This window comes from Balaenoptera acutorostrata, chromosome 10, assembly GCF_949987535.1.
Source record: "Balaenoptera acutorostrata chromosome 10, mBalAcu1.1, whole genome shotgun sequence".
Taxonomy (NCBI): domain Eukaryota; kingdom Metazoa; phylum Chordata; class Mammalia; order Artiodactyla; family Balaenopteridae; genus Balaenoptera; species Balaenoptera acutorostrata.
Window position 1 is genome coordinate 74,911,394 of NC_080073.1, and position 25,366 is coordinate 74,936,759.

The 25,366-nt window shown below is 51.2% G+C and overlaps 2 protein-coding genes and 1 long non-coding RNA gene across 5 annotated transcripts in view; 2 read left to right on the forward strand and 1 right to left on the reverse strand.

Annotated features, from left to right (window-relative positions):
- Nucleotides 1-6,037: 6,037 nt before the first annotated feature.
- Nucleotides 6,038-15,560, forward strand: SRF (serum response factor). Of its 2 annotated transcripts, XM_028162750.2 has the most exons (7): nt 6,042-6,938; nt 8,558-8,824; nt 10,297-10,558; nt 11,118-11,237; nt 12,285-12,476; nt 12,869-12,945; nt 13,171-15,560. In XM_028162750.2, the coding sequence occupies exons 1-7, from the start codon at nt 6,420-6,422 to the stop codon at nt 13,264-13,266; spliced, it is 1,533 nt and encodes a 510-aa protein (XP_028018551.2). In that variant the 5' UTR covers nt 6,042-6,419; the 3' UTR covers nt 13,267-15,560. The 2 variants fall into 2 exon arrangements, with proteins under 2 accessions (XP_057410075.1, XP_028018551.2); XM_057554092.1 differs by lacking the exon at nt 8,558-8,824 and having other exon boundaries at nt 6,038-6,938.
- LOC130709000 (uncharacterized) lies at nt 10,740-16,221 on the reverse strand. Its single transcript, XR_009009405.1, has 3 exons — nt 16,053-16,221; nt 12,749-13,071; nt 10,740-10,873 (listed from the first exon to the last, which is right to left on the reverse strand). It is a non-coding gene; the product is annotated as an uncharacterized LOC130709000 (long non-coding RNA).
- The window catches only part of CUL9 (cullin 9), a 39,058-nt gene continuing 29,618 nt past the window's right edge, over nt 15,927-25,366 (forward strand). The window contains exons 1-8 of one of the 2 annotated variants that reach the window (XM_057554091.1): nt 15,927-16,293; nt 18,062-18,665; nt 19,249-19,403; nt 19,726-20,238; nt 20,764-20,899; nt 21,049-21,242; nt 21,516-21,915; nt 22,333-22,525. In XM_057554091.1, coding sequence (XP_057410074.1) covers nt 18,071-18,665; nt 19,249-19,403; nt 19,726-20,238; nt 20,764-20,899; nt 21,049-21,242; nt 21,516-21,915; nt 22,333-22,525 — 2,186 coding nt within the window. In that variant the 5' untranslated portion in view covers nt 15,927-16,293; nt 18,062-18,070. The remainder of the gene's footprint in view (nt 16,294-18,061; nt 18,666-19,248; nt 19,404-19,725; nt 20,239-20,763; nt 20,900-21,048; nt 21,243-21,515; nt 21,916-22,332; nt 22,526-25,366) is intronic. The other variant, XM_057554090.1, reaches the window with a different exon arrangement.

Consider the following 25,366-nt stretch of genomic DNA (forward strand, 5'->3'; position numbering starts at 1 on the left):
AAAACAAAAACAAAAAAAACCCATAAGAACAATTTCTCTAGAACAGTGCTTTTCAAATTGTGAGTTGTAACCGTCATTTTAAAAATATGAAACAATAAAAAACTATCTGAGTACATTGTATACCTTATGGGTAAGTATTGTTTTACAAAATTTTGTTTATTATATTTGATATGTGTTTGGGTATGTTAGCTTATGTCAGCTATGGAGGTGGTGCTGCGGCATAAAAACCCCAAATCTCACAACAACAATTTATTTTTTTCACAGATCTGCAAGTTGGTGAGGTTTGGCTGATCTTGGCTGGACTTAACTGAGTTCAGGCAGGCTTGGCACCAGGTGGTAGGTCTGGTTTGGGTCTACTCTGCTGGCCCCCAGAGCATGCTCTCATGCAGTAGCAGGAGCACAAGAAGTCCTGCCAGATCATGCCAGCACATTTAAAAGCATCGGTCTGTTAACATTTTATCAGCCAAAGCAAGTCACATGTCAAAACCCAACATCAGCACTAGTAGGATGTGACTGCAAAGGATATGGGTATCTTATTCCAACACAGGGTGTGAAAATGGGGTACAATAATTGAATTCACTCCATGTTGTGATGTAAAAATTATTTCCTCCTGTGGGATGCACTCAGAAGTACTGGGAAGGCAGTACTGTAGAAGGTCATTTATCACTAAGCCTCTTCTTAGAGGCGTCAAGGAAGATGCCTGGTCTTCCTTGACCGCTCTGCAGTGGCTAACACTGCTGGCCACATCTGCCTTTTCAAATTCTCCTCTCTTGCCTTTGGTGATGGTATGCCGTATCCACCTTCTCTGACCAGGCCTTCTCCAGCCCTGGTTGTGGCTTCCTTCTTCTGCCTGCCCCAGAGATGGCTGTTCCCCTGGCTTCTGTCCTTGACCTTCCTCTCTCTACATTCTCACCCTCAGGAATCTCATCTTACCTCATGTGACTTTAACTGGCCCTTCAGTGTGGACAGTTCCCAAAGCATTAGCTCCAGTTCCAGCCTCTACCTCAAGCTTCAGACTCACACTCCCGTTTTTCTACAGGACATTTCTCTCTACCTGTTTCCCTGGGCCCAAACTGAACTTACCTCTCTCCCAAACCTGTTCTTTAAGCCAAGTTCCCTGTTTCCATTATTGGTGGAGAATAGTCACCCTTACTTAGAATCTCAACCCATCATGAGCCCTCTTCTCTGTGCACCCCCTTCCCATGCAGGCCATCACCAAGATCCATTTATTCTACCTCTGCCCTGTTTCTATCTTTGCTTAATTTTAAGGGAAAATTTTTTGCATAAAAGTAATACTGATCATGGAAGAAGTCAAGTGGTACAGACTTGCATAAAGCAAAAAATACATTCCTCTAGAAGGAACACACCCAAGCTCATTCTACAAGGCCACCATCACCCTGATACCAAAACCAGACAAAGACATCACAAAAAAAGAAAATTACAGGCCAACATCACTGATGAACATAGACACAAAAATTCTCAACAAAATACTAGCAAACGGAATCCAGCAACACATTAAAAGGATCATATACCATGATCAAGTGGGATTTCTCCAAGGGATGCAAAGATTCTTCAATATATGCAAATCAATCAATGTGATACACCATATTAACAACTGAAGAATAAAAACCATATGATCATCTCAATAGATGCAGAAAAAGCTTTTGACAAAATTTAACACCGATTTATGATTAAAAACTCTCCAGATAGTGGACACAGAGGGAACCTACCTCAACATAATAAAGGCCATATATGACAAACCCACAGCAAACATCATTCTCAAAGGTGAAAAACTGAAAGCATTTCCTCTAAGATCAGGAACAAGACAAGAATGTCCACTCTCACCACTGTTATTCAACATAGTTTTGGAAGTCCTAGCCATGGCAGAGAAGAAAAATAAATAAAAGGAATCCAAAAAATGAACTTATTTGCAAAGCAGAAATAGAGACACAGATGTAGAGAACAAACTCATGGATACTAAGGGCCGAAGAGGGGGGTGGGATGAATTTGGAGATTGGGATTGACATATATACACTACTATGTATAAAAAGATAACTAATGAGAACCTACTGTATAGCACAGGGAACTCTACTCAATGCTCTCTGGTAACCTAAATGGGAAAGAACTCTTAAAAAAGAAGGGATATATTTTTACGTATAACTGATTCTCATTACTGTACAGCAGAAACTAACACGACATCGTAAAGCACCTATACGCCAGTAAAAATTTTAAAAATAAACAAAACACATTCCTCTCATCTGATGGAAAGCACGATGAGTGTTTGCAGCGTGGCTTTTCCTGACATTTCCTGGGCACACTGACTCATGACCTTTCCATCCCCTCTAATGCTGCCATCACCATTGAGACCTCTTTTCTTCTATGTGAAGTTAAGAATCCCTGTGTAGAATTCTGCTCAATCTTATGTGGCAGCCTGGATGGGAGGGGAGTCTGGGGGAGAATGGACATGTGTATATGTATGGCTGGGTCGCTTTGCTGTGCACCTGAAACTATCACAACGTTGTTAATTGGTTATTTCCCAATGAAGACAGTTTTAGAGTGTTACTAATTTTTTTTTTTTTTTGGTGATAGCAATTTTTTTAAAAGCAATCTTGGACTTCCCTGGTGGCACAGAGGTTAAGAATCCGCCTGCCAATGCAGGGGACACGGGTTCAAGCCCTGGTCCGGGAAGATCCCACATGCCGCGGAGCAACTAAGCCCGTGCACCACAGCTACTGAGCCTGCACTCTAGAGCCCGAGAGCCACAACTACTGAAGCCCGTGTGCCACAACTACTGAAGCCCACATGCCTAGAGCCCATGCTCCACAACAAGAGAAGCCACTGCAATGAGAAGCCTGTGCACCGCAACGAAGAGTAGCCCCTGCTCGCTGCAACTAGAGAAAGCCTGCACACAGCAACAAAGACCCAACACAGACAAAAAATAAATTTATTAATTTTTAAAAAAAGTAATAAATTTTTGTTCCGATTTTATTTGGGTGATAAAAATCAGGAGAAAGAAAGTTCAGGGTGGGAATGGTGTAGAATGAGGGGATCTGGCTGAAATTCTGATGCCCTTCTGGAGGTCCTTCATGGTCTGGATGGACAGGGGGCTACTGCGATTGAGGCCTTATCGGAGAAGCACCAAACTCACATTCCAGGGAGGCCAGGCAGGGGACTTATCTGAGTTCAGTGGGCTGTGCAGAGTCTATAGTGAACCTGGGAGCAGATGCCTCTTCTCTGGCCACCGTTCAACTCTGCTCCAGAATATTGTGCTCCTGCAGGCACGTAAGCCCGGGGTTGCTAAAAATTCCAATTTTTTGAGAGAGGCCAGATAATCAGATTTCTATGTAAAATCTCCTGGTTTTAAAATATTCTATGGTCCAAAGAAGACACACCCATGAGCCAGTTTTTGATTGTAACTTTATCCAGATCAGCAGTTTTGTTTCCTGAACCTGCAGTAATGTGGTGTGGGTGGAGTGGTGCCCCCCTTCCCCCGCCGGTGATAAAGGGCTGTGAAGGAGCTGTGGCACTAAGCTGCTGTGCAATTGCCCTGGGGTTCGGTGAAATGGGAGAGATGGCAGCCTCTGGGAAGGGAAGCTGAGTACTGTTGTCATCCTGGACCCCCTTCCCTGTGGACGTGGCAGACGGCTGTGTTCTCTGCTGAGTTGGGTGCCACCGCTTAGGGCTGCCCACCCTGCGTGTCTGAAGTACGTTTTTCAAATGTAAAAGTCTTTAGAAGCCAGGCAAGAATGAACCCCAACGGCTGTGATTTTAAGACTGTGCGGCTTAGACAAATCCCAAGCAAACATTTGTGGCCCCTGAAGCCCGTCTGGAACCTATTTATCTATTTGACCTGTTCTTCCTCTTGAGCTAACACATTCCATATGTTTAACTACCTGTTGTGCAGAGTAAATTAGGAAAAGAGAAAAAAAAAAAAAAAACTCTTTCAAAAACTATTGGGAAAGGGGGGGAGAGGAGGGCTCTTAATTCCTGTATTTAGGGGTTTGATGAACAAGCCATGTTTTTAGTATGTATGTGTATATGTATGTATATATACACACATGATATCTCACAAATCACTTGAACATACTTTATTTCAGTATTTTCAGTCTTTGGATTGCGATTCACAGTAAGAAATGCAGTTGACGTTGTCATCCAGTACACACACATTGAATCATATGAAACTGACAGTATCCTACCCTCTTGACCTATAAAATGGCAATTTCATATGGTTCAAACTAAAAATAATACAAAGAAAAGTTTTATGCAACAATATTTACTCTTGTCTCTTTTTTTTGTGAGACCCATTACTTTATTAATTTAAATGCTGGTTGCAGTATACTAAATTGATTTCACTATCACTACCACTTTATTCACAACTGACTGCTTTATTTAATCTCCATAACGATTTTTAAGGCAGGAATCATCATCCTATGCCATCCCCTTAAACACAAGAGGCTGTTTATCCTAGGGACAAGGTGATTACCTCCCTAACCACTTACTTAGACCACCACTGCACTTTTTTTTTTTTTTTAATTTATTTATTTATTTTTGGCTGTGTTGGGTCTTCGTTTCTGTGCGAGGGCTTTCTCTAGTTGCGGCGAGCGGGGGCCACTCTTCATCGCGGTGCGCGGGCCTTTCACTGTCGCGGCCTCTCTTGTTGCGGAGCACAGGCTCCAGACGCGCAAGCTCAGTAGTTGTGGCTCACGGGCTCAGTTGCTCTGCGGCATATGGGATCTTCCCAGACAAGGGCTCGAACCCGTGTCCCCTGCATTGGCAGGCAGACTCTTAACCACTGCGCCACCAGGGAAGCCCACTGCACTTTAATCTACATCTCATCTCATCTTTTTAAGGACCTCATACCAACAATGAGTAATGTGGAGTTTGGAGAGGTCAAAAACTTGTTTCCAGGCACAGGGCTAGGAAGAGGCAGCTTCCAGATTTTAATAATTTCTGTAATAGTAAAGCTCAAGCTATTTTCACTGCCTTGGAGCTAAGAACCAGACCCAGACCCTCAACCTGGGTTTTGCAGCACTCCACTCTTTTTTTTTTTTCCTCCTATGGGCTTTTCTTGGCTTTCAAGAGAAGGGCGTGCGTGTGTGTGTGTGTGTGTGAGAGAGAGAGAGAGAGAGAGTATGTGTGTGACGCATGCACTTGCTTGCTTGCTTAAACTTTCTGTCCGGCTACACTTTTTCCCAGGCCTTTGCACTGGTTGAGGGGTGGGCTTTATCCCCACGACCACCCCCTCCCCCAGCCCAGGCCGCAGCTGGAAGTCTTTACAGATCATCATCTCTCCTCCCTGCCCCCATTGGGGACCGGGAGGCCGACTGTCTCCCCCGGTCTTTTCCAGATGTACGTCTGCCAAAGATCCCCGCCCCGCCCCCCCCAAAACCAGCATAGAGAATGATGAATGAGGACCGGGGAGCCGGCCTGGTGGGAAAGTGTCGTCGCCTTGAAAAGAGAGGGAAAGGGAAAGGAAGTGGTGGGGGGGAGGGGAAGCGGTGGAGCCGAGAGGCCGCAGGGCGAAGAGTGTAGACAGCGGGGACACAAGCCCCCTTTGCTCCGCCAGTAACGTTGACTCCCTCGGGAAGGCGTGGGGAAATGCTCTAATCCCTGCAGTCCCTGGGAATTTGGGCTGCATATCGTTTACTGCAATCCACACAATCCACTCAGGGACTATCCCAGTGTTAGCTTCCCGCCCTTCCAGCACCGGGTTCCCAGTACCGCTCCCTCTCCTCCGCAAGACTGTGCTCCGGTGCTCTTCCAGACTTCCTCTACCGCAGGTTCCTCCCAATTCTCTCTACCATTCTCTGGTCAGGGGGGCGGAGTCGTACCTCCTCTCCTGTTCCTTTAAGAGGCGTCGGCCCCTCCCCTTTCGGAGTTGCCGTCTGACGCGCGATGACAGCAGCGAGTTCGGTATGTCTATGCAAATAAGCGCCCCCTGTGGGCCAATGGGGAGCGGAGGTGCTGGAACCGCGGACCAATAGGGCGGGGGTGCAGGGGCTCACCATATAAGGAGCGGCCTCGCCATAAAAGGAAACATTGTATCTCTTTATATGGGGGGAAGGGTCGGGGGATCCCTTGCCACCAGCGCGTGGTCCCGGCCCCCTCCACCCGCCGTCTCGGCCGCGGCCAGCAGCCCCTGCCCCCCGGGGGACACTGACGGCCGCCGGGCGCGCCGCCCTAGCGTACGGACAGGGGGCGCTCCGCGCGGCCTGGGGCAACCCGGGCCACAGGGGCAGGAAAGTGAGGGCCCAGGTCGGCCCGGGCGTGCAGGGGCCCCGGGTTCGCAGCGGCAGCGGCGGCAGCGATAGCGGCACTAAACAGCAGCAGGAGCGCCGGGTTGAGCCGGGAAGCCGATGGCGGCGGCGGCGGCTCCGATTCCTCGCTAACTGCCCGTCCGCCCTCCTACTTTGAGCGCCATGTTACCGAGCCAAGCTGGGGCCGCGGCGGCGCTGGGCCGGGGCTCGGCCCTGGGGGGCAGCCTGAACCGGACCCCGACGGGGCGGCCAGGCGGTGGAGGCGGCGGCGGGACTCGCGGGGCTAACGGGGGCCGGGTCCCCGGGAACGGCGCGGGGCTCGGCCCGGGCCGCCTTGAGCGGGAGGCTGCAGCAGCAGCGACAACCACCCCGGCGCCCACCGCGGGGGCCCTCTACAGCGGCAGCGAGGGTGACTCGGAGTCTGGCGAGGAGGAGGAGCTGGGCGCGGAGCGGCGCGGCCTGAAGCGGAGCCTGAGCGAGATGGAGCTCGGCGTGGTGGTCGGTGGGCCCGAGGCGGCGGCGGCGGCCACCGGGGGCTACGGGCCGGTGAGCGGCGCAGTGAGCGGGGCCAAGCCGGGTAAGAAGACTCGGGGCCGTGTGAAGATCAAGATGGAGTTCATCGACAACAAGCTGCGGCGCTACACGACCTTCAGCAAGAGGAAGACGGGCATCATGAAGAAGGTACCGGGCCGGGAGGCTGGCCGGCCACGGGAGACCGGGAGGGTGGGGACGCGCAAGGGGAGCCCGGGAAGGAGGCAGAGCCGAGGCGGAGGTGAGAGGCGGCAAGTCCGCAGGAGGTGTGTGGGAGGGGATGGCTGTTGCCCCAGGAGGGTGAAAGGGGAGGGGCCGCCAGGGAAATGTGGGGAGAGGGGAGATGCCGGGAATGTCCGGAAAAGAGGAAAGGCGCCGAGGTGGGAGTGACGGGCGCCAGAGAGGACCGGGGCCCTCGTAGAGCGGAGGAGTGAGGAGTGGTAATGGGAGGCTGCGGGGCTGCCCGGGAGGTGGTTAACGAGACCCGGGGGTCAGTAGGTCCAGTGCGCTCTGGTGTTGGGGGGGAAGGCGCCGGAAAAGCAGGGAGAAGAAGGTATGAGGGTGAGGAGGTTGGAGCTGCATAACAACAATGAGCGAACATGTGTGGGAGGAAGGTGGGCATCACTAGAGTAGTGCTGGCTGGAAGGATGGGCAGGGCTGATGACCGAATGGGGCTCAAGAGCCCCAGGTAAGGGAGCAGGGCAGGAGAACTGATGCTGCCCTGAGCATCAGAAACCAAGTCCTGAGATGGCCATGTGTCTTCCGTGCATCCACTGGAAGCCAGCACACTCCCTGCAGGACAGGCTTCAGAATCATTTGCCCCTGGAACAAGTGGGATTTCCAGCCCTAGGGAAAAATCTGTGCACGGAGTTTGGGGAGGTTTGCAGAGGTACCTAGATATGCCTCCTCTTCTAGCTGATTATCCAGCGAAAAGGATGAGGAAAGGAGTTGTCTTGGGGTATAGAAGATATGGGAAGGGATGAAAGCAGAGGAACTGGGAAACAAGAAGCTAGAACTCTGGGAACATTGGCCGGTGTTTATATTTATCCCATATAGAAACCAAGGCTGCTTCCAGTGGGTGGTGGAACTTTGTTGGGAGTGAGGATGCTACTTATGGGGCCATCCTTGAAGGTCTGTGAAGGTCCCCTTCCTGGGTTTATGGCAGGGTAGTAGCCGCTAATCTAGCTGCCATCTCCCCTCACTCCAGACACTGTTGAATCAAGACAAAGAAAGAGAAAAGGGGGAGCAGAGTATTATAGAGCAGGACAAAATGGCAACAGGTTAGTGCCTGTGCAGTTTCTGGGAAGAAACATGGGACATTTTAGAGCTTAGGTGGCCCCTTATCCCTAATATCTATGTGACTTCCAGTGTAGTAGCGACTTCATCCTGGTCCCTGTGATGGTGAGGAGGTAGTGGGAGCCATCTCTTCGTGAGGCTCTGGGCACCAAGCTGTAGTGAGGAGCAGCTACCTGGGCCCCTCCGTGTCTGCTGAGGTGTTATATGTTCTGTCACCGGGAGCTGTGGCTATTTGCTTGGGGTATCTGCAGGTCAGTGAGGCTGTTCCTCAAAAGAGAAGCATGGGGTTTTTCTACTCTTCAGCTCACCTTCAGATATCCTTCAGATAAGACCCCTATAGAGTCACTGGAGAGGAAGGTAATTATGGAAGTGGGGGCTTGAGATCACTGTGTACTTCCCTCTCTTTCCCACTGCCCAAGGAAGGTAGAGATTAAAAGTTTTGCTGACCTACCCATCTCCCCCCCTACCCCCAGGCCTATGAGCTGTCCACGCTGACAGGGACACAGGTGCTGTTGCTGGTGGCCAGTGAGACAGGCCATGTGTATACCTTTGCCACCCGCAAACTGCAGCCCATGATCACCAGTGAGACTGGCAAGGCACTGATTCAGACCTGCCTCAACTCGCCAGACTCTCCACCCCGCTCAGACCCCACCACAGACCAGAGAATGAGTGCCACGGGCTTTGAAGAAACAGATCTCACCTACCAGGTGTCGGAGTCCGACAGCAGTGGGGAGACCAAGGTGAGTTTGGGTCCCCTGTCTGAGGGGAAGGAAGGGGAGGGACTTGACCGGCAGAGAGGGGAAGGGGTCTCTCACCCTCGCCCAGGACAGGTGGATAGGTGCCTACTGATGTGGAGTGGAGCCGGGTTAGTGCCCCGCATCTTAGGGTACAGGTGTCCATCCTCTCTATCCTGACAGGAGGCCGGCCCCCTAGATAAGCGGGCGGCCTCCGTGCCCATATAAGGCCGGCTCCGGCTCCACGCCGGCCTCCCGCCTGCAGCCCGCCTGCCTGGCAGGGCCCTTGCATTCCTCCCGCCAGCTGTCTCCCTGCTGGGGGCGGGGGCGTCGCTTAGCCCTGCCCTCCTGGCCGGCTGGGTGGCCGGGGAGTTGGAAGGGAGTGCTCATGGGTTCCAGGGTCCTCGGAAGCCAGCACTGTCAGCAGGCAGGCTGGCTGACTAGGCGGGAGACTACCTTACTAGCTAGCCGCCTGCCTCTTCAGGATGTCCGGGTCTGCACACGTTAGGGAGTGTATTCGCCTGGCTGCTAGGGATGCCGGCCGTAGTTACGCCTCCCCCTTCCTTTTCCCGGTAAGGAGAGGGGGTGGAGCTTCCTCCCTTGCTGCTCTGGGGAGCGCCACCTTCCGGGTGGCCCTTCACTAACTGGCCAATCGGAGGAAGCGGCACTGTTTGCCTTAGCAACGCCTCCGCCAATCAGGGGCTTCGAGCTCCACTGCTTTGCAAACATCCCGCGCTGACCCACCTCCAGTATCGGAGCCCCCTCAGTTCTCTGGGCTTGGTTCTCAGCTCCCGGCTTCCTCCTTCCTCTTCGAAGAACAAAGCCTCCCTGAGGGGAGAGTCAGTGCTCTAGGCTCCCCACTCTTTTAGCAGTAGGGCTAATTTATTCCCATGAAATTTTCCTGAATGAATAAATTCTTTTGGTGCTTCATTGCCAAACCCCCAAGATCGCTCTCAAACCCTAAATTCCCTGAAAAACTGTCGGTCCCTATCTCAGAAGCCTGGCAATTCAGAGCTGGAAGGACCCTTTTAAGGATGACATAGTAGCCCAGCCCCCTCATGTTTACAGAAGAAGAAAACTGAGGCTCAGAAAGAAGAGGTTTTCCAAGGGTCACACAGATTATCATTGCCAGAGCTGGGAACAGACCTCAGGTGACATTATCATTGTCATCATTATAACAGCAGCAAATACTGCTTTTTTTATGAGCCAGGCACTATTCTAAGTGTTTTACATATGTTAACCTGTTTAATCTTCACAACACCTATGGGGTAGGTATTATCCTTCTTTTACAGACAGAAGACTAAAGAAAAAAGCTCAGCAGCTCAATAACTTGTCTAAGAGTCAGGCTGCAGGTAAATGGTGGACTTGGGATTTGAACGCAAGCACACTGGTTCCATTCTGGGCTGTCAATCCACACAGTTTCTTGAAGGGGCAGGGTCTGGTAGAGGCTCACCACTCCATCTTTACTCTGGGTGTAGGATACACTGAAACCGGCCTTTACTGTCACCAACCTGCCGGGTACCACCTCCACCATCCAGACAGCACCCAGCACCTCTACCACCATGCAAGTCAGCAGCGGCCCCTCCTTTCCCATCACCAACTACCTGGCACCAGTGTCTGCTAGCGTCAGCCCCAGCGCTGTCAGCAGTGCCAACGGGACTGTGCTGAAGAGTACAGGCAGCGGCCCTGTTTCCTCCGGGGGCCTCATGCAGCTGCCTACCAGCTTCACCCTGATGCCTGGTGAGTCACAAGGGGCAAACTGAGCATGCTAAGAGTGGGTTTAGGGCTGGCACAAGGAGAATGACTTTCCTCACTCAGAAAGAGGGTGAACAGGGGCCAGAGCCTGAGAGAAGCCTCTATGTCCCATTGGTAGGCACTGGGTCCCTCCCCACTGGGACTTGAACTATCCTTGTCAGTAAGTTTCAACCATATGCTCTGGCCTTGTCTAGCAAGCCCAGCCCTGTGCCTCCATTGCCACAAGGACAGCAGACATTCTACCACTTCCCTACCTTGACTGGAAGGCAGATCATGTCCTTGATGGGTCAGTGCCTGCTCCTGTGTCAACCGAAGAGGGTAGAGTCAGGGCCTAGGGCAGGAGGAGGAGGGAAGGGCAAGAGCAGAGCGTGGAAGCCCCTGGAGACAAGATTATGGTCATGAAGGGCCTCTTTGGCTCCCAGGAAAGATAGTGATGGGAGTCGGGGATAGAATGCCAGACCTTGGACCTGGGGGTGTTTGAGGGTGCTTGGTGCAGGTGGTGGCTGGGTAGGACAGAGCACGAGTAAGTCTCTGTGTCTCATAGGTGGGGCAGTGGCCCAGCAGGTCCCAGTGCAGGCCATTCAGGTGCACCAGGCCCCACAGCAAGCGTCTCCCTCTCGCGACAGCAGCACAGACCTCACGCAGACCTCCTCCAGCGGGACAGGTATAGCTCGAAGCTCTGTCACCTCCCTGCTCTGCCTCCTTCATGAGGCCTAGCAGCAGGTGCCCAGCAGTATCATCCCGTAACTAAGGTCAGAGAATTTCTTAATGTGGAGACTGAGGCTTTTGGGTTAACCCTTACCCTAATCCTTATGAGAAAGTCAGGTGAGGATGGTTGGGTTTTGACTCCTGCCCTGCAGTAGGGCTGTGGATTTCAGGAAGAAATTAGGGACCATTGAAGCTACACTCCTTACTTAGGTGAGAAGCCTGAGGCCCAGAAAGGAGAAGTTACTTGCCCAAAGACACACGTTTGCTCAATTACCAGGAAGGACTTATATAGAGTAGTTGTCTCCTCGTGGGTGTCCTAGCTTTTGAGTAACCATAATTCCCCTCTGTGTCTCTAGTCATTTCAGAAATGATGAGACACTTTCAAAATAAAAGTACTTTTAAGTACTTTAAGTTATTTGCAACCTTGTTACACGAAGTTTGGTCTGTGGAAGGAGGACCAGTATCACAGCATCACCTGGGAGCCTGATAGAAATGCAGACTCTTAAGCCTCACCCCAAACCTACTGAATCAGAATCCACATTTTTAACAAGTTCCCCGGTGACTGTATGCACATTAACATTGGAGAAGTGCTTATTTAAAAGCTGAATCTGTTAGCCACATGTTGAGGAAGAGAGAAGAGGAGTGAGAACAAGTAAAAAACGGGATGAGGGAGCTCTCTAAAAGAAGAGTATCTGAGTTTGCTTGGGTTGGGTCAGTCATTGTAATCTTTGTTTTTCCCAGGGCCTTGGGGTCTTGGAACAGAGCAGATAGATAATGGAATAGAACGATGTGATAGGATACACTTAAAGGTTGGTGTGGTTGTGTTCAAGAAAAAATAAGGATATTCTTAGTTGATGACAGGGAACCAAGGAATAAGTTTTATCTAGCTTTTGACCTGGGAAATGGCAAGAGGGCTCTGGAGGCCTGTAGTTCCTGGGGGTGGGATGGGGGATGTCAATATGGACCAGTGCCGACCTCCCTGACGTGTGTCTGTGTTTGCCAGTGACGTTGCCCGCCACCATCATGACGTCATCTGTGCCCACAACTGTGGGAGGCCACATGATGTACCCCAGCCCCCATGCGGTGATGTATGCACCCACCTCGGGCCTGGCTGATGGCAGCCTCACCGTGCTCAATGCCTTCTCCCAGGCACCATCCACCATGCAGGTGTCCCACAGCCAGGTCCAGGAGCAAGGTGAGTTTGGTAGGGGGCAGGGCTGCCGAAAGGAGGGCCATTTCCTCCCTTACACACACACACACACACACACACACACATTCTAATGCCTCCCCCAACTCAGATGCACACACTCACATACCTAAACCAGGTGCCACACATATACCTACACATTTACACACACATACAGATGCTTGCACACACACTCCAGCATCCAGGCTGTCCACTTGGACACTCATGCACACTTGAACACCCACACCCACATACGTACTTAGACACATTTGGACACTTACCTTTGGGCACTTACATCTGAGACTCACCCAGTCACTTGTGCATTTATCACCACACCTCCAAGATCTGGAAGTTTCTCTTGAGCTAGTGATTTGAGTTTCTCCTGTGGTTTTTGAGTGCAGGTGGCGTCCCCCAGGTGTTCCTGACAGCGCCATCTGGGACAGTGCAGATCCCTGTTTCTGCAGTTCAGCTTCACCAGGTAGGTGGGGGCACCTTTCACCCCAGTCAGCCAGCCCCTTCTTTATCTTGACCTCAGGGATTCCATTACTGGGTGGTCCAAACCAAGATCCTTAGCCGAGAGGCCTATCCATTTTCCTGGTCAGGCCTGTGTGGTGGGCAGGCAGGCAGGTGAGCAGGGGGCAGCCTGAGCTGGCTGGTCAGTTCCAGCCCCCTACCTCCTGCTTACCCATCCCCTTCCCTCCAGATGGCTGTGATAGGGCAGCAGGCCGGGAGCAGCAGCAACCTCACCGAATTACAGGTGGTGAACCTGGATGCCGCCCACAGCACCAAGAGTGACTGATCCGCCCTGCCGCCCTGGACAGATGGCCCAAGGGACGGCACCACTTATTTATTGTTGCCTTTTCACGTTTTCTTTACACACATGTTGACGGGCCGCAGGAGGGAGGCGGGGAGGAGCAGTGGGCAGCCACGGGACTGAGCCCTCTCACTCCAGCCAAAGAAATGGGCCAGCCTGCCCTCCACCCCACCCTCCCTCACCCTCCCCTCCTTCTAGCTCCACCTCCCATCTCTGTTGATGGTGGGGCTGTCCTGCCTCCTCAGACTCCCCTTGCCAGCTTGGCTCCGTGTTTGCCATGAGTATTAGCTTACCCAATGGGACCGTGCTCCCCCTCCCACACACAGGTCTCTGTGGGACGAGGCACTGTGTCCCCCTGAGGAAGCAGTCGGGGTCCTCTCCCCAGCCTCCTTGCTGACTCCACGTCAGCTCTGCGTCTGCCACAGGCTGGGTCAAAAGAGCCCTAACCCTGCCCCTCAGGGAGCCAGCTGGGGAGATGGGGCTTCTTCCCTCAAGACTTGCCCGTGCCCATGGCCCCTGCAGCTCCTGAGTAGTGGGGCCTGTGCACAGAGCAGATTCCTGGGGTGACCTGCCCTGCCCTGTCGCTCCCCTCGGAACTCCGGGGGCTACTGGGTTGGAGGGAACCACCGGTGTTCCCTCTCCCCCTGTCTTCCCCACCCCCTCCCAGCTGCTTTACTTAAAGTTGATTCTGAACTTTTTATTTGAGGAGACGAAGTGAAAACAAATCTATAAATATATATTTTTAAAATATTTAACTTTTTTTTATGGCGTTTTTCTCGTCCCCCTCCCTGCCCAAGCTCCCCTTCCCTGGGGAGCCCTGGGGCTCCCTGGAGCTGGCTGGGCTTCTGGGGACAGAGCCGCCCCATGAGCTTGGGGCCCGCCAGTGTGCGGGGGAGATTCTGGGATCGCCCGGTCCTGGGTTGTTTCCAGGAGAAAACCGGGGGAGGGGCCCTCAGGCCATGCCCCAACGGGGTGGGGAGGGTGACCCACAGCTCTGGGCCTCTTTTTGTCCTTCAGGGCTGTTGCTAGGGAGAGGGAAAAGGGAGACCAAATGTGGGGACGGGGGTGGGAGGGTGTCAGAGGCAACCGACTTCATTTGTGCCACACGCATGGGCATTGCAGCCTTGTGCGCCCCCAGGCCTGCAGCTGCCTGGGGCCCAAGTTGCAGTGAGCAGGGTGGGGTCTGGGAGGGGGCGGAAGGCAGGAATGGGGGGGGCAGAAGAAATGGGAGCAGCTCTTGGGCTGAGTGTGGGGATAGGGGAGCCAGAAATGGCAGCTCTCCCAGGGAGTGAGCAGCTACTGTAACTTTTTAAAATTAAGACAAAAAGCCTTGAAGAAAATGACTTTATTTTTCTAAGTGTAACCTCAGTATTTATGTAATTTGTACAGGGGCCGTGCCCCACCCCTTCTACCCGCTTTGGGGTAGACCTTGAGGGTGGGCCAACATAGGGGGAGGGTCTTTTACCCTGTGTCAGAGCCTACCTTTACCACCTGTATCCAGAGAGGGAGCTTTTTCAGAACAGGGCAGCGGTGGAGTGGAGTTTTATTAACCCCTTAGGACTGCCTTCAGTAGGAACAAGCCTGCTTCTGTGATTAGGTGAAGGGGTGGGGGAAATTTTTACGCACAGCCTAGTTATCAAGGGGATGATTTGCCGACATGTTTGAGAACCTCCGAACCTCTAACCCCCGTTGCTGTCTTGCCCCAGTTTGGGGTGCCAAGATGGAAGTCATCTTTCTGGCTTTCTCCTGGAGATAGCTGGGGGCTTATGGGTGGCTTACAAGATTGGGGCATGGCAAATCAGGGGCTAGAGAGTGGGGGAGCTTGGGACTCAGGTCTGTAACTGCCCAGCCCCTTTTCTCTGCTCTTGTTTTCACTCCACCATCACTCACTCACTCCCCCCTCTCACCCAGGGGAGGAGACCTTGATGAATTCCTCCTCTCCTTCCCACAAAAGACAGACCCAGTGAGTGAATCAGGCAAAGTGCTTATAATGTGTGTTGTGTGAGCGTGGCCTTGGGAGAACATGTGTGCGTCAGGGACGAGGTGGCATTTATATGTGCAGCGACCCTTGGTGTTTCCCTTCCTTGATGGCTCTGGGGTGTGTGTGTGTGCCTGAGTGAATGTGTGTGTGTGAATGTGGGGTGTGTATGTTAGTGGTTTCTACTTCCCTGGGATGCTGACCCAGGAATAGTGGACATGGTCACAGTCCTATGTACAGAGCTTTCTTTTGTATTAAGAAAAAATACTCTTTCAATAAATGTATCATTTTTGTGCACAGACTGTGGGGTCTTTGCCTTTGTTTTCCCATATTGGAGGGAGGGAGGTGTGAACGTGAATCAAACCCCAAAAGTTGCTGCTCTGAGAAGCAAGCCTGGCTGTTTGATGAAATGCTAAGGAGTGCTTTGGGCTGTTGAAATTCTAGGATTATACCTGAGGAACATTTCCGGGGGGGCTCGGGCCTTTATCTTTGGCCCCAGCTGTGCTAGGTGCTTAGGTCAACACAGAGAGGAGCAATTTTAATTAGTAGGAAAAGTGACGCAACCAATCCAAAGCATCGGGTTTGGGAAACTCAGGGCCACGTGACCTAGTGCAAAATAAGAGGAAAGCCCTAGGGTGGGAGTGTGAGTTTCGGTGGGGGATGAGGAAGGCAGACCTAGTGAAGAGGAGGGAGGGCTTCAAAGTTGCTATTGGATGGAAAGGGCTGCCTACGGCTGCTGAGAAAGGAGCAACGTGACCACGACCCTGGGCTCCGCGGGCAGCGCCCCACTCACCGTTCCCGGGGCAGCTCGCCCCCAGCGCAGCAGTCCTCGGGTACTACGCATGCTCCGCTTACGCGCGGCGCTGCTGCCGCGCTCGGCTGTGGGCCGCGGTTGGACCCGTAGCCGCCCGGCCGTGCGTGCACTCGCGACGTGACCCGGAAGGGAGCTGCTGAGGAGGCGGGGCCAGGACGGCGGGGCCAGGACGGCGGGACCAGCGCTGTGTCCCAGCGAGGGCCGAGCCGGGCGGTGGGAGGTGAGAGGAGGGTTCTGCGCCGATCCGGTCCCTGCCTCGTTCCCTCCCCGGTCCCTGCCTCGTTCCCTCCCCGGTCCCTGCCTCGTTCCCTCCCCGGTCCCTTGCCCACTCTCCGTGGGGCTGACGACAGGAGCCAGGTCTTGCTGAGATTCTCGGACCAGTCAGCCTCCTCCGACCGCGCCTCTCCATCCTCACCCCGCCCCCCAAGCCCGTTCCTGTGGCGATGCGGGCCTCCTCCACGGCCCCTGCTGGCCTGCAAGCTCGGGCCTGATCTTGCCACCTACGCCTACCTGCTGTCTCATCCCCGCATCCAGACCTCGCCTCCACACCTCAGTTTATTGCTCCTGTTCTAGGCCCTCCCTCTCCCCCCATTTAGGCCTTTCCGAGGTGTTACTTCACCCTGCTCATCAGTTGTCCATCGGACATCTCTGGTTACCTCCCTGTCCTGCCCCCCATGCTAACTGGACCCCTACCCCCATCGAGGTCCACATCCCATGTTTCCCCTCCTCTTCACGCGTTTCTTCTATCCTCATCTTCTATCCCTGTACCCCAACATGATCCCTGCCCTGATCACCAGTTCTTCATCTTGGTGTATCGTCTGTTCTTATCCTCATCATTCCCTGTTGCCCCCACACTGCTTCACAGTGTTCCTTGATCACTAGCATAGTCATCACTCCACACGTGTTTATAATCTTTTCTGACTTAATAGCGTTCCGTTTATCTGGGGACTGATCCTACCTTCTCTAAGAATAATAATATTAGATTCTGTTTACTAAGTGCTCACTGTATGTTAGAGGCTGTTATAAATGCTTTATATATGTGATCTTACTTTTTACAGCAACTTCGTGAGTTGGGTATGAATATTATTACCATCTTGCAGAGTAGGAAACTGAGGCTTAGAAGTTAAGTAACTTGTCCAAAAGCATGCACACAGTAAGTGAAAGAGCCAGAATTCAGAGTCCCATTTATCTGACTCTGAATCTGTACTATTGATACATTGCCTCTCTAGAATCTCTACTGTCTCCTGACCTCATTCCCTAGCCTTCAACTCCATGATTACTACCTCTGTCTATAACTACCTGACTTACAGCCTCACCGTACCTACTGCATAAGTGCAGGGTGGAACCTGGTGATTTTCTCGCATGATTTTACTTGGCCCCCTAGTCCCCTCCTCCTTTCACAATATTCTCATACCCTTTTCCCATCCAGCCATCTGCACGTGGGGGCCTCCTTTCGTCTCTGTTCTCTGTATCTGCCGTGGCCCACCCTTTTATATCCACAGTCCAGTTTTACCCTGTCATTTATACTCCTTGTCCTACCACTTCCCCATCCTGCCTTTCCTGGCTTGTTCTGGCCCCACCATCTCACAGGCTGCTGTCCTACCTGCTCACCCATGTCATCCTTCTAAGTCCTGATCTGTACCCCTCAGCCACCCTACTGTTCTGCCCAAATTGTCCTGATTAACTGTCAACTCTTTTTGTTACCTTGCGTTTTATTCTTCTCATCCTCTTTTGTAATTTCTTCTATTTCTTAAATCTTTTCATTTCCTTCTATCGCCGTTTTTCACTCCATTCTCCTTCTCTTATAAATCCCAAAGTATGTTCAAGTTATTCATTCCATCCTATTCTTGGCCTTTTCTCTTTGGCTTCTAAATTCCATGCAACCTACCAATCACCACCCACCCTGTCTACGCCTCAAGATTCCACCCCCTTTATGTAGCCTTTTCCCTTTCCAACACAGCCTCTGTCTTTCTCCTTGTGTGTCCCAGGAAGTCAGGATGGTGGGGGAGCGGCGCCCTGGGGAACTCATGGTGCCCTTGGGGCCCCGGCTGCAAGCATATCCTGAAGAACTTCTCCGACAGCGGCCTGGGCATGATGGGCGTCCTGAATACCTGATCCGATGGAGTGTCCTGAAGTGTGGGGAAGTGGGCAGAGTGGGTGTGGAAGAGGGCAAGGCAGAGCACATCCTCATGTGGCTGTCAGCCCCCGAGGTCTACGCCAACTGCCCCATGTTGTTAGGTGAGCGGGCATTATCTAAGGGACCTCAGCATGAAACAGCTGGGGGTTCTGGAAGCTTTCCCCGAGATCCAGGAGGCCTGGATGATGTGGCAATGGGAGAGATGGAGGCTGATGTGCGGGCGCTGGTGCGCAGGGCTGCCAGGCAGCTTGCAGAAGGTGCGACCTCGAGCCTCACGGCCGCTGTGCTCCACACCATCCACGTGCTCAGCGCCTACGCCAGCATCGGGCCCCTCACTGGTGTCTTCAGAGAGACAGGCGCCCTAGACCTGCTCATGCACATGTTGTGCAACCCTGAGCCTCAGATCCGTCGGAGTGCGGGCAAGATGCTGCAGGCCCTGGCAGCCCATGATGCTGGTAAGAGACAGCCAGGGGAAGAAGGTAAACACTGGGGAGAATGAGGCTACAGGAGTAAGAACAGGAAGAGGAGGGATTTCCCATCTCTGTAAGAATACCTAGTATTTGGTGGACATCAGTTTCATTGCAAAGGGAAAAATATAAAATAAGCTATCACAGGTGCATAAACAGGGTAAAGTGATAGCACCTGCATAAACAGGATAAAGTGATAGCACCTGGTTTATCTGTCCATTCTCAATGCAGTGGCAGAGAAGAGAAGGGAATAAGTTTATATTTTTATACTGGCTTGAGATTTGTTAGTTGGTTATGAAATCAGTTTGGTGGGTTATAACCAACATTTTTTAAAATGTAAAATATCAGCACATGGCACTTAGTAATGTAAGTTTTGTAACCTGAAATACATGTTTCAGTTCCATATGTGTACACTTGTATTAGGTTACCATGTAAAATGTATGTGTTCCTGTGAGTCTCAGTCATAGAGAAGTTCGAAAGCCTCTGGGGGTAGGGGATAGAGAGTCTGGGGGAAGGCAGCAGGTAAGTAGTGGGGATTGAGGAGAAGATACAGATTGGGTGTGGATTACAGGGAGTCGGGCTCATGTCCTTCTGTCACTGAGCCAGCAAGATGGCATCGAGCAGCACATGGATTTTGACAGCCGCTATACTTTGCTGGAGCTGTTTGCAGAGACCACGTCTTCTGAGGAGCACTGCATGGCCTTTGAGGGCATTCATCTGCCTCAGGTACCCTGGCAGCTGTGGGGGAAATGCTGTGTACAAGGCCTAGGGCATCATTTCTGAAAATGTGGTTCAGGACTGCGTCAACCTGGGGAGCTTATTAAAATGAAGGTTCGTGCTACCCTCCCCACTCAGAATCTCTGAGATGAGAATCAGGAATCTCTGTTTTAGGGCACTCCTTGTGTGTTTCTTCTATAAATCACAGTTTGAGAACTACAGGTATGGGGATGAGGCCTTTATCTTTTTCTGGAGAGGGTGTTATTGAGGGGAAAGGAGAGGGGCTAAAGCTGGGAGAAGAGGAGCCTACCCCATGGACTGTGTCTTCCAGATCCCAGGAAAGCTGCTCTTCTCCCTGGTGAAACGCTACCTATGTGTCACTTCCCTGCTGGATCAGCTGAATAACAGTACAGAGCCAGGGGCTGGAGACCGAGGCTCCCAATCCTCAAGGGAGGATTTTGGCCGGGAGAAAAGCCGGGGGCAGCGGGAGCTGGAGTTCAGTATGGCTGTGGGCAACCTCATCTCAGAGCTCGTGCGGAGCATGGGCTGGGCCCGGAACCTCAGTGAACAGGCCGCATCGCCACCCCGGCCAACCCGGTCCATCTTTCAGCCCGGCATTTCAGGCCCCAGCCTTTTACTCCCCACCAACGTTGCCGCCCCCAGGAGGCAAGGGCGGGCCTTCCGCCAGCGCTCTGAATTCTCTAGCCGTAGTGGCTACGGTGAGTACGTGCAGCAGACCCTGCAGCCGGGCATGCGAGTGCGGATGCTGGACGATTACGAGGAGATCAGTGCCGGGGATGAGGGCGAGTTCCGGCAGAGCAACAATGGCGTGCCCCCTGTGCAGGTGAGCAAGAGTGCGGTGGCGGGCCACCGTTGGGGGGTCTGTCTTGGGTGAGGCATAGGTGGGGCATCCACATAGGGGGCTTCTGCAGGCCACCCAAGGAGAAAACCCCAAGAAAATTGGAATGGTTTAGAGGGGGTCAGTGATGGATAGGGGGGCTGTTTGTAGGGCTGAGAAAATCTGGCAGGAGTGGGTGGGCTGTGAGGTCAAGGAAACAGTTCTTCCTTCCCACCCAGGAAGCAGAACTGATATGTTCAGACACCCTGACCCCCACCAGTGGAGCTGGCTAGGAGGGAGTGTGGGCGCGGAGGCCATCGGATTAGGAAGAGATGAGAGGCAGGGCCTACCTTGGTAGGGGAAGGGAGGCTTTTGCTGTATGGAGGTTTCCCAAGCCTAGCCACGTGTGCCCCTGAGGACTGTGTGCCCCAGGTCTGGGTCCAGCTGTGTCCTCCAGCCTGCACAGCTCAGGGTTCACAGGGCTGAGCCCTCTGTCTTTTTCTTCTCTCTTTCTTCCTCCCTCCATACTAGGTCTTTTGGCAGTCGACAGGCCGTACCTATTGGGTGCACTGGCACATGCTGGAGATCCTGGGTCCCGAGGAAACTGCTGAGGATATGGCTTCAGCAGCTGTGGAGAAGGGGTCGGGGGCCACTGTGTTGGGCACAGGTGAGCCATGGAGGGGACATGGACGTCGTGTCTCTGAACAGAGGAGGAGTGGCTGGAATGAAGCCCTTCCTGACCAGGAACTGCCCCAGAGATTCAGAAATTCAATCTGTTTCTGGCGGAGCTGAGGCCCCTCATGCCTGTCTCCTCAGCACTTCCCTCCTGGGACTGGAAGCCGGTGGATGGGCTCTACTCTTTGCCGTACCTCCAGCCCGAGCCTCAGAAGAACGAGGAACTGGGATACCTGACCCAGGCAGAGTGGTGGGAGCTCCTCTTCTTCATCAAGAAGTTGGATGTATGTGAGCAGCAGCCAATTTTCCAGAATCTTCGGGAGAACCTGGATGAGGTATTACAGGCCTGCGATACCTGGGGGGGGTTTGGAATGGCGTTGGAGGCGGGATCCTCTAAGGTAGTTCGCCATATGGAACTGCCTAGGGGAAGGCTGAAGCAAGAGGTTAGAGAGCCCGAGGGGTCCTGCTGGGGGAGGAGGCAAATGCCGGGAGGGTCTAGTATGTAGCAGGTGTGCAAGGCATGGTGGGAGGTGGCCGCCCTTCTGTTCCTGCCCCCAGGGCCTTTGTGTCTGCTCCTTCCTAAAAAATACATACCATTCTGTTGCCAGACCCTGGGTGAGAAGGCCCTAGGTGAAATCTCCGTGCCCGTAGCGATGGCTGAGGGTCTACTGCAGGTTCTCAGTAATCGGTTTGAGGGCAGCGCCCTCAGCGACCTGCTCAACTCCCAGATCTACACCAAGTACGGGCTGCCACCCAAGGCACTGAGCAGCTCGTCTTCTTCGCGAAGTCACTCCAGTTCCCCAGATCTGGAAGAGGAGTCCAAGTCAGAGGCCAACTTCTCAGAGGAAGAGGCTGAGTCCCCCAAAGCAAAGCCCCTTAAGTTAGAGGCAGAGCCTGCCAGGGGAAAAACTGAGCCCCCCATGGCACAGAGTGATTCGCAGCTGTTTAACCAGCTTCTGGTAACTGAGGGGATGGCTCTGCCCGCCGAGATGAAGGAGGCAGCCAGTGGTGAGTCAGGTGCTGGGAGGGGAGGGCAAAGAGGTTGGAGCAAGGCCCAGGTGGTCCCCAGAGAATTGGGTAGTCAGGGCAGAGGGCAAGCCGTGGAGGGAGGTCACTTTTGTATGGGAAAATGGTTTGGAAGCGTGCATCCATTCTCCTTCCTTCGACCTTGATTATCTGTAATTGATCACTGCTCCCTTTCTTCAGTATCCCTGGAAAAGGAGGGTCTGTATTCCAGAGTATTATCATCTTCATTGCTTGACTATTAAATCCCTCACACAGAATTGGGAAAGTTCTAGGTGCAAGCTACAGTAGTAAACAGTGTGTTAAAATGTCAGTAGGATAACTGGACTTGACCTTTTAAGACTTCCAGCGTGAAGTTGCCACAGTTTTTTTAAGGCACTGCCTTTCCCTCACCGCTTTCAGAAATGGCTAGAGCCTTGCGGGGTCCTGGGCCACGCAGTTCCCTGGATCAGCATGTGGCAGCGGTCGTGGCCACTGTGCAGATATCCAGCTTGGACACAAATCTGCAGCTTTCGGGACTCTATGCCCTCTCTCAGGCCGTGGAGGAAGTCACTGAACGGGACCACCCTCTGGTCAGTCCCGACAGATCCCTAAGGTTAGAACCATGGAGAGGTGGAGGGGGTTATGATTTAAGCTGTCAGTGGGGGAGGATGGTGGGGGAGGGAAGGAGCTATGAGATCAAGAGTTAGAAAGGCTGGGAGGAAAGAAGGGTCAGCCTTGAGGGGTAGCTGAGCAGGAGGGTGGAATATTAACGATGGTTAATATTCTTGGAGCATTTGTTCTGTGCCAGGCCTTGTGCTTAAAATTTTATAAGCATTCTCTCATTAAATCCTCCTATCTCCAGAGGAGAACTTGATGCTGTTCTTATCCATTGTGTGGGTCAGGAACTGAGGCTTAGAGAATTTAAGTAACTTGCCCAGTTTGACAGATAACAGAGCCAGGATTCAAATCTAGGTCCTTTTGGCTTTTGAGCTTGAGTTTTCTTTTCTTTTTTCTCCCCTCTTTTTCCTCCCTCCCTACTTTCTATCTATTAAAAAAATTTTAAATACTTCTTAGTTATACAAATAATACACAACTGCATTCTTATTTTAAAAGATCTGAAGAGTATGAAAGAACAGAGAATGAAAAGCCAAGGTCCGTTTTTACCACTGTTGTCGTGTCCCAGCACATATCCTTCAGACCTTATAGAGATTGACATTTGTTAGTGTGTTTTCTGAGTTTGTGTTTTCGTATATGTGATCACACTCTGCCTGTTTCTGCAGCTTTTCCCCTGCACGCAGTATGTCTACACTCAGTATGTCAGTCCGCATGGCGCTGCCTCATTCTTCAATACTGCCTCGGACCCTGCAGTATGATTATATCCAAGTTCAAATATAGCATTCTTTTTTAAAATTTTATTTTACTGAAGTATAGTTGATTTACAATGTTGTGTTATTTTCTGCTGTACAGCAAAATGATTCAGTTATGCATATATATACTTTTTCATATTCTTTTCTATTATGGTGTATTACATGATATTGAATATAGTTTCCTGTGCTATACAGTAGGACCTTGTTGTTTATCCATTCTATATATAATAGTTTGCCTCTGTTAATCCCAAACTCCCAATCCTTCCCTCCCCCATTCTCCTCCTCCACTTGGCAACCACAAGTCTGTTCTCTCAAATAGTGTTCTAATCGATCTGTTTTTCCTCACATCTGCCAGCACTGGATATTAATCATTTTTAAAATCTATCAGGTTGGGGAAATTTGAAGTGATTGGTATCTCCTTGTTTTAATTTCTTAGTTCTAGAGAAGTTAGGCATATTTGCATGCATTGTATTTCTTCTGCTATAAATATTCTTATCCTTTGCCCACTTCCTTATTGGGTCTTAGTCTTTTTTTTTTAATGTATTTTTCTTAATTAGTTAATTTATTTTTGGCTGCGTTATGTCTTCGTTGCTGCTTGTGGGCTTTCTCTAGTTGCGGTGCGCGAGCTTCTCATTGCCGTGGCTTCTCTTGGTGCAGAGCACGGGCTCTAGGCGCACAGGCCTCAGTAGTTGCGGCGCGCAGGCTCAGTAGTTGTGGTGCACGGGCTTAATTGCTCCATGGTATTTGGGACCTTCCCGGACCAGGGATCGAACCTGTGTCCCCTGCATTGGCAGGCGGATTCTTAAACACTGCGCCACCAGGGAAGTCCCTGGTCTTAGCCTTTTTTTTAATTTACAGACATTCTGGATATTAATCCATTACTTCTGTTTCAAATATTTTGCTTGTCTTTTTCTGTCAAAATCATATTAACTTAATTTTCTGAATATAAAATAATACATGCTCACTGTAAGAAAAATAGAAAGTTGTGAGGATAACAATCATCTGAAAACCCTTTATGCAGAGGTAGTCACTGTTAACATTTTAGTAAACATCCTTACTTATATTTATTTATTCATATTCATATGTATGTTAACTTGTTTATAGTAAATCACAGCTACAGAGAGGGATATATATTTAAAGCACGTTCGATTCACGTCGTAGTCATCATAAAGCTCATGAGAGAAGACAGAAAGCGTCTCTACATGGGGAGGGGCTGTTAGCACTCTGACCGCTGGTCCCCATCGGCACCTGGTCGAGTTAGGGCTCTATGGACCCCAGGACCTCTGGACCTCGAGACCCCAGTACAATGACAACAGAAAAGACAGAGATAAACACACAACTTTCTCAGTGCTTTTATTTGCCTTAGTTCCCAGAATTTCTCTTTTTGTCCTCCTTTCCTTCCTATTTCCCAGGCCACCCCCTCAATATGCATCTCTGTCACTGTGGAGAAAAATGTCAGTCCCAGCTTTTTTCCTCTTGTGATGCTCACTGTGATCTAGGAACTCTGGAGACACTTCTTCCTTCCCTTCAGATCAGCATTTTCACTGGACCCTTTCCCTAGCTTATGTGGCTGGGCTCTTAATTTTGTGGATAGTATCTTTCATTATGCTGAAGTTTCAGATTTTCATGTTGCTATATTTTCAACTTTTAAAAAATGGCTTCTGGGTTTTAAGAGGGTCTATTCCATTCTAGGATTATAAAAATATTTCCTTATACTTTCTAAAAATATTTACGATTTTACTTTCACGTTTATTTTAAAATCTGTTCGCGGTTTATTTTTGCAAATGGAGTGAAGCAGAGCTCCAGCCTTAGTTTTTCGGATAGATAGCCACATGTCTCTGCCTCACGTTTTGTATGGTCCTTCCTGTCCTCACTGTCTGAGATGCTACCCTTATCTCTCTTCTCATCTATTCGTCTGTTTGGCTACCCTGTATTGTTTCCAGAGTTTTAATTATTGTAAGTTTATATTTTGATAAGTAGTAAGCAAGTCTACACTTATTTCTTTCCAAACATTTCTTGACAATTCTTGCATATTTTCTCTTCCTGTACCTAAACCTGCCTGTCATTTTTTTTTTTTAAACCTTTTG

Excerpts from the sequence above, each read along its gene's own strand:
- SRF (XM_028162750.2), top strand. The coding sequence starts at position 6,420 with ATGTTACCGAGCCAAGCTGGGGCCGCGGCGGCGCTGGGCCGGGGCTCG. Across the intron at positions 11,238-12,284 it reads GACCTCCTCCAGCGGGACAG|TGACGTTGCCCGCCACCATC; the intron begins GTATAGCTCGAA and ends TGTGTTTGCCAG. Across the intron at positions 12,946-13,170 it reads CTGCAGTTCAGCTTCACCAG|ATGGCTGTGATAGGGCAGCA; the intron begins GTAGGTGGGGGC and ends CCTTCCCTCCAG.